The sequence below is a fragment of the Barbus barbus genome (genome assembly GCF_936440315.1).
Source record: "Barbus barbus genome assembly, chromosome: 5".
Lineage (NCBI taxonomy): Eukaryota > Metazoa > Chordata > Actinopteri > Cypriniformes > Cyprinidae > Barbus > Barbus barbus.
This window is the reverse complement of record NC_136733.1, coordinates 19967189-19975803: the sequence shown is the minus strand read 5'-3', so window position 1 is coordinate 19975803 and position 8615 is coordinate 19967189. Positions and strand designations below refer to the sequence as shown.

The 8615-nt window shown below is 34.6% G+C and overlaps 1 protein-coding gene across 1 annotated transcript; it reads right to left on the bottom strand.

The window, feature by feature from the left end:
- LOC306869389 (cyclin-dependent kinase 7) lies at positions 1–3918 on the bottom strand. The gene is made up of 12 exons (XM_079416152.1): positions 3782–3918; positions 3559–3618; positions 3383–3416; positions 3219–3286; positions 3069–3137; positions 2758–2868; positions 2087–2205; positions 1881–1980; positions 1451–1537; positions 1162–1311; positions 933–1077; positions 1–191 (listed from the first exon to the last, which is right to left on the bottom strand). Exons 1-12 carry the CDS (start codon positions 3845–3847, stop codon positions 163–165), a joined length of 1038 nt encoding a protein of 345 aa, XP_079272278.1. The 5' UTR covers positions 3848–3918; the 3' UTR covers positions 1–162.
- Between the last annotated feature and the right edge of the window lie 4697 nt (positions 3919–8615).

Below are 8615 nucleotides of genomic sequence, written 5' to 3'. Positions count from 1 at the left end.
AAATTTTTCTATAATTTAATTTCAAGTACATAAAAAAAAAACTGAACTAATAAAACATAAATATGTTAACTGTAACACCATTAAATGTGCTGTTGAACAGCACATTTGCCATTCATACAGGACCACAGCAGCACCAGTGGAAGAAAACACCACCCAAATCTCTCAGAAAACCAGTTTCTTTTTAAGGGTACCTAAGAAATAGAATAGGAAAAAAACATTTAGATTTCAATGCCTGAGCATTAAACAACAGTGACTATGTTTACATGGACATCAATACTCCGATTTTAATACGATTAAGACAATACTCTGACTAAGAGTCTACCATGTAAAAAGAGATTTTTGATTACCTTAATCCGGCTAAAGTCATACTCAAAGTAAACAAATAGAATTAAGATATGTGGAGTATTCCTATTTTAGATACATTATTGAAGTGCAGTACACACCGTACACACCTTAATCACATTATTACCGTCGTGTAGGACTTTTGGCTGCATTTTGCGACAGGATACACACACATGGCAGTGGTCAACCGTTTAACGGCAAACAAAAGAGCTTCAGCATCACCGTCGTCTGTATGCATGTACAAATAATTAACTGCACTTGAATCTTTAAAAAAATTAAAAATGAAACACCCTAAACTATATATCGCATCACGAATACGAACTATATGTTTATATGTGAAATTCTGGAGAGGACGTCAGATGGCGTTGCGTGGGGACGTAATGACGCAAGCCATTAATCGATCTATGTACTATAACATGTAAACCGGGAACATGAAAGGATTATTCTAAAAGCTACTCATGTAAACACCTTAATCATAACATTGTCTTATTCAGAATAAGGTAAATAATTAGATTACTGATGTCCATGTAAACGTACTCATTGATAGCTATCGGATGCATTTATCTAGTATTTTTGCATGTTTTCTTCACCCTGTTCAATACTGTCACGTTTTCTCTTGATTCCAATCAACAGATTTTCTTTCTCCTTCAGGACTTCTGTTGAGGAGTTTGGTCTGGGAAGCTGAGGTCCTGGGGTTGGTCCTGGTCTATTGCTGAAATACCTCATCTTCAAAGCCTAGAATGAGAATATCCATTCATTCAAACACTCTCTAATGTAGATTAGCGTTAAGTATTAAGTTTAATGAACAGTTACTGGCACCTGTGAAGCTGTAGTGCGTGTGCAGGGGTTAAAGGTGAATAATCCCGTCAGGAGCTCCAGGAGGTCATCGCCAGCTGCGCTGAAGATGTGCTCCAACGGAGTGCCAGGAAATAGCTTAAATGACACATAGTCTGGAAGACTGGACATCCCCTTAAACAACAACCAGCACAAATCACTAATTCTACCTCATTACAAAGATTTCTCAAAGCCTCGCAAATCAAAAATATGCAAATGAAGCTGAAGTAAAACTCTCTCAATTACAAAGAAGTTCAGAAGATAAACAACTCACAGGCCATGTCTCTTCTGTTGGTGTTCCCAAAGCTTCAAATATCTTTGTCAGCTGGTCCAAGTCTGAATCTCCAGCTAAAAATGGCACCTGGAACAAGAAAAAACAATTCTTAAAATACATGTTAATCAATCTGGAAACTTGTTTCTGCCAGGGGATTTTTTTTTTTAAAAAGATCATCTTTCTCCCTTCTGACCAAAGTAATCAATCAAACCAAAGTAATGATCTTTTTGTTATAGAAACACCATCATGATTTTTTTTCTTTTGCTATTGCAGAAAATGGGAACAAAAAAAAATTTCTGTCCACCACTATAGAAGTTTACCCATTTCTGACACCTTTCGCTTCGGAGAATCCTAGAAATGTGAAAAGGGTCTAAAGGTATTCAGAGGGGTCAAATGGTTTTACAAACACTGGATAAAGTCAGATGCTCACTCTGAGTAAAAGCTCAGCAAGAATGCAGCCAACTGCCCACATGTCCACGCCCACACCGTACATCCTGGCACCGAAGAGCAGCTCTGGTGCACGATACCATCTGAGAAGTACCCACACAACATGAAAAAAGAAACAATTGCATCATAAAGAAGATCCAAGTACTATTGTAAAAGGTCATTACTGAATTATCAGAGACTTCTACAAACCTTGTAACAACTTGATGTGTATACACTCGGTTCGGGCTTCCAAACGCTTTGGCTAAGCCAAAATCAGCCAGCTTCAGGACTCCATTTTCATCCAGTAGCAAATTATTGGGTTTCAGATCCTAAAAAATAAAACAATAATACTGACTGGAAGTATCGGTTTTCATCAGGAATTTTTTGGGAATAAGTCAAGTACTGTTCACCAAGCCTGCATATATTTGACCAAACATTCAGTAAAAACTGTAGTATTAAGAAATATTATTACAATTTAAAATAACCATTCTGTTTAAAAAAAAGTTAAAAACTTCATTTATTCCTATGATGGCAAAGCTGAATGCTATCAGCCATTACTCCAGTCTTCAGTGTCACATGATCACCTGATTTGGTGCTCAATAAACATTTCATATCATTATAAATGTTGAAAACAGTTGTGCTGCTTAATATTTGTGTGGAAACTGTACATGTTTTCAAGATTCTTTGACAAAAAGTTCAAAAGAACAGCATTTACTTGAAATAGAAATCATCTGTAAAATATAAATGACTTCTGATCAATTTAATACATCCTTGCTGAATAAAATTATTAATTTCTATGGAAATTATATATTACAGACTACAAACTTATGAACACCAGTGTGCATAATTAAAAGCACACGGAGCAGATGCCTGAGCCTCACCCTGTGCAGGATCCAGTGATTGTGCATGTATTCCAGACCCTGTAACGTCATTAGGATGTATGCCTTTATATTGGCTGGTGTCAATACAAGACTGGTGTCCTTTATAATCACCTGAAACAGACCATAATACAACTACTTACTTATGTAAAGCGTTTTAAGAGCAATGACCAAACGGTTAGGAGGGATAAACATCATACTTATACTGTGTCGATGTGGACTTTTATTGTTTGATCTACTGTAGTTCTTAATGGCTTTGCTATGCAATAAGTTTGTTGTTGAAGTTACTAAATGTCCAAGTGCATTGTTGTCACCTCGAGATCTGTCTCCATGAAATCAAAGACAAGACTGATGTTGGATTTGTGTCCAAAAGCATCCAGGAGCTGAGATAGAAAACAGTTCACTGATGTTTGCATATAATCAACAACAGCACAAAGTTTTATATGAATATACACATGACTTACACCAATAATGTTTGGATGACTGAGTTCTTGCAACAACTTAATCTCTCGAAGGGCTGTTCTGTTGATGCCTGGATAACAGAATATATATTAGACTCAAATTAAACTGATTACTCAAAAACATCAATAAAGTTATAATCAAAGATAATGACAGATCCAATGCGCACCATCTTTGGCTTCTGTTCTGTGCCCCACTTTTATCTGAAAACAAGAAATTCACCTTTTAACATGAAGGCACTTGGAAATGATAAAAACAAAATGAAAAATACTACCCAAAATACTAAAACATGAGAATCTGATCAAAAGTGATAGTTTTCAATAAGTGTTAACTGAAGTGTCTTACCTTTTTGATGGCAACAATAGTGTTTGTGGTTTTGTCTCTTGCCTTGTACACGGTTGCAAACTGCAAAATAATTGTACAATGCATTAATGGCATCATACATTAATACAATTAACGATTATTATGCACCTGCAAGAGCTGCTGCTGCTGCTATACACTAAAATTACGAGCTGCTCCTTTAAACCGAACAACAACAGCTCAGAAATAGCAAAGTTATTTCGTTTACCTGTCCTTCACCAAGAAAGTCTAGCTTTTCATAGCGCTTCGCTCTGGACTTCACATCTAATGCCATGATATCAACTGAAAAACTGTTCTTTGTGAAGTCGCACTTCCCTCTGGATTAAAGAGAACTTTATATTTCCGGGTCAAATAAAAGTCCCAAAAGTGGAAACGGGCTTAAAAATGGTATGGGATTTGATTGCATATTATTACATTGCATGGGATTTGATGCTGCACGGTTCGTTCATCATATTTTAATAACATAATATTATTTAAAACTAAAATGATCTAAAAATGCAGAAATAATTGTATAGATTTTTAAAATTGGATCATTGGGGGGGGGGGGGGGGGGGGGGGTAATCAACAAACAAATAAATGAGATTTTAGCTTATTTATAATGCAGTTTTGTGACTAATATTAAAAAACAAATTTAGGGTCGTGCCAGTTACTGAGGGATTTGCTTCTCAAAGTTGTGGGCTGCAGTGAAAAATATCTGTGAAAGCTCGCATGCAAAATTTCTAACGTATTTAAGAAATGTAATATTGCACATTTTTAGAAGATTTAGCATTTTAATTAAATGTATATATTGGAGTTTTGTTTTAAACAATTAAAGGCATTATGCTGCTCTGCAAGTTTACTGACGAATTGATTCATAAGCAAATCTTTAATTATAAAGCAAATGTTCTTGCCTGACTTCATGGCGCATTTTAAACAGTTGCTTCCATCATGTAATCACAAATAGATGTTGTGCCTGTAACCCTTCTTGACTTTACAATTTTTTTTTATTGATTACTGCTACTGGTATTTATTTTTATTATTTATTTATTTCCTTTTCTCTTATTTTACCAGCTCAATGCCTGGCAATAATGTCCAATTACATTTACACTTATGCATTTTAGCAGACGCTTTTATCCAAAGCGACTTACATTGCATTCAAGTTATAGTTTTTTACATTTTTATCAGCTCTTGTTTTCCCTGGGAATCGAACCCATGACCTTGGCGTTGCTAGCGCCATGCTCTACTATTTGAGCTACAATTAATATCTTTCTTGAATATAGCTATTTGTATTTGTATTGTATTTGAATTGTATTTGAATACTTATTTGTATTCTGTCTTCAAAACTAAGACAAGACTCAGCACTGTCACATTTCATACACTTATATTTTAATTAGATGTTCTGTCTAATGGGGATGGGATAGGGGAGGAAGGGTGGTTAGAAAAGAATGTCTTCTTGTAAACTGTACTTAATCTGTAAATTGTTGAAGTGAAAATAATAAATATATTGATAAAAAAATAGATATCGTGCCATAATTACATTATTAGATCGATCTATCAACTGATTCCTGCAGAGGGCGCTGTTGTAAATGCAAAAAAAAAAGTTCGAGCTTGTCCTTTCCTTTGCACTACATACATTTTCAAAAACAGCCCTAGTTACTAAATAGGCTTACTGACATATTGGTATCCAGTTTAAAACACAATCTAACCGAAGTCGTCAATTATGGGCGAATATCGAGTCAACTGAAGTCATGTTTCCCCTTTCTCTGCATTATTATTTCTCACAATGCATAGGGGACCATTTAAATAGCATAAACAATTTCTGCTGATTCTCAGTATATTTTCGTATAAAGGGCAGTTTATAAATCAGAATTCTATTGAGGATATGCTCTTCCATTTTTGTAAATGTATTAAAGTCTTCAAAACTAAGACAAGACAATTCAAAATTAATATTCAACCAGCATGTCACTGCATTGTTATTTTTTATTGACACAATCATATGGATCCCACATTTCTTATCTCTTTTTTTTTTGTGTGGCATCTTACTAGTGTGTGTCAGTAGATAAGTGATTATTACACAGTTGTTCTTCAAAAACATAATCCCCCTTAGATACCTTTTTGCTTGACTTGTTTACTGTACGCCTTCTATCGCCATCAGAAGTTTCCCATCTCAACAGGAAGTGGTTAGCACAAGCTCTGTTCTTATGAAGACGCCCACTTCCTCTGACTTTGATAAACACATTTGTGGTTTTGTGCACTAACCCCATCAGATACATTTTCTTAACTGCTGCTAAACCCAATGTCCTCAAATTACAGAATGATTTCTGGCGGGTTTATAATGAAAACAGCATCCAGTATAGCGACTATATGAATATATGACTTGAGAAGTAAATCTTATAGTGTTAAGTAGTAATGTTTTTACATTATAGTCAGTACTTTGCTTGAGTAACATCAATGACTCATTTGGTATCAGTTGTATCAGACTGGCCTCATTTGAAATGAGAGATGCAGCACATTTGTTTGATTCAGTCTGTGCTCTGAATATAAAGCAATGTTAAGCAATATTAATGTCAATTTTACATTAACATGACATTTTGTCTCTTTTTTGCTTGTATGTTTTGCTATAGGGTGCAGCACTAAGTGTCTTCTTCTGTAGTTTTTAATCTTGTCAAACTCAGTTCCTGGAGGGCCACAGCCCTGCACAGTTTAGATGCAACCCTTTTTAAACACACCTGATCCAGCTAACCAAGTCATTAAGGCTTATTTGAAAACTGCATGGTATGTGAGTTGGAGCAGGGTTGGAACTAAACTCTGCAGGGCTGCGGCCCTCCAGGAACTGAGTTTCACACCCCTGCTCTAAAGACTTTTTCATTTACTTTACTTAATTTTTTTACGGTTTTGTTTGACAGAAACACTTGTGGGCCTCAAAAACAAATGTTTTTCCCAGTCTGAGAACACCTAGGTCAAGTGTCCATTGTCAACACAGTGTCATGTTTCAGTAATCGTCTTCTCTGTGCAGCGTATGATTTTTTCATTTCACAACTTCTAGATTTACTAGTGAGCATGCAGGCAGAAACTACAATGATGTTGAGTAAATAGGAGAACGAGAATCATCGTCCTCAGTCTGAACAGTCATTCTGAAGAACAGGTGAGCGAGATAATTGTGAAACTGTAAGTGAAACCTTTAAAAGATTTTTAAGATGTTTTGTCATGAGCTGATATTGACTAGTTATTTTTGCAATTCAAATAGTGAAACCATAGTTAACAAGTCTCTTCTGAAAATGACACCCGAGCTGTCCAAGAAATATACTTAGAATGATGAAACTCGTAAAAAGGTTCAAAATGCATGATCCTCAAAAGGATAAAAAAGCTGGTAACTTGCTCACAATCTTATAAAGGTTTAAGTCTTTCAAATATCTGGTTATACTTCAACATTTCAGTAATGTAAAGCCAAAATCATGGCAATGAATTCTGAAAGCGACAGCTGTTGCGTTTTGAGACTATGCGTGTAACATGCTTGCTCAAGTGCTGTGGTAGAACTTACACTAAAACCACATATTAGTGTGAAAAACAAACAGCGCATCAAAACCTCTCACCTATCGGCTTCTTCACAGATCTGAGAAATGTAACTCAACCTTCCCTCTCACTTGCTGTCTTTACATTATATACTCTTTATAAATGTTCCAGGCCTCAGACAGGCATATAAATATCTAGGTCACAATATAATTTCCATTATCTGTTATTAAAGTCAGTAGTCCACGCACATCCCACAAACCTCTAAACTCTTTACATGTGGTATCCATGGCAACTTTTTCACACTAGAAAAATCAGTGAACGTCTTTGAATAATCAGCAGCGTCATCGATTTTCAAGGTTGCCCAATGAGAACTATTTACTAACACAGTCGAGACATTGATTGGCCGTCAAGGGAGCAGATGCTGACCTCTATATTGAAGAGGTCTCAGAGTGTCATTACATTCTCTCTCAATCAATACACAGCTCAGATATAAACACCCATCCTGTCTAAAGGCCAAACGAGGTGAATAATGTACTATGCTTTCTTTAAATCAAATAAAGTCTTGAGTATTTGAAACTATTTACATTTTTTATGTCAGTTAACAAGGTGTTTGACCCAAACCATGCCAAATCAAAGGAATATATCAGTCTGCCAGTTTGATAGTCACTGTGAGAGAGCGTAATAAAATAGGGTGTATGTGAGCTGCTTTATCCATAACAATTTGGCTGGCATGATATTATATAATGATTTTGCTGACTGATTATAAAGATAAATAAGTTGTAATGTGCTAAATGGATGGATATTGAAATTCAATAAATTCTTCGCTTAAACATAATGAAACCAACAATGAAGATGTCAAGGACAAATTGAGGTTCATGTGATAGGATAGTGATATAAAATACTGACTTAACATAAAAATGTACATTTTAAAAAATCTGGACATTTTATGTATGAAATAAATAAATAAATAAATTTATTTTACGATACACTCAAAAACGGCAGAAAATAAATTAATATACATTTGAACTACAAGTAAACAGAAATAAATAAATAATTAAACTACAAATAAATAAAAAACAACTGACTAAAGTATTTTTGCACTACAAGCAAACAGATAAAAACAAACGAACAAATGTTTTGCGTTACAGGTAAACATAAAATAAATAAGACAAAATAATACATTTTTGCAATACAGATAAATAAATATTTTGCGCTACAAGCAAACTAAAAATTTTAAAAAATCTACAGTACACTCAAAAAGAAAAATAAATCAGCATACACAATTTGAGCAACAAGCCAGAAAAAAACAAAAACAAATGAACAAATATTTAAACAGATAAAAAATAAATATACATATTTTGAGCCAACAGACAAAATAATGAATAGATTTTGTTTTACTACAAATAAATAAATATTTTGCGCTACAAGCAACAATCAGAAAATATTTGTTAATAATAATTAAATAAACGTGTGATTGATAAACAAACAAATGAATAAATGTTTGTTTTATGTTGCGCGGTACAGGTAGAGGGCGCTAGAGAGAAATCGGC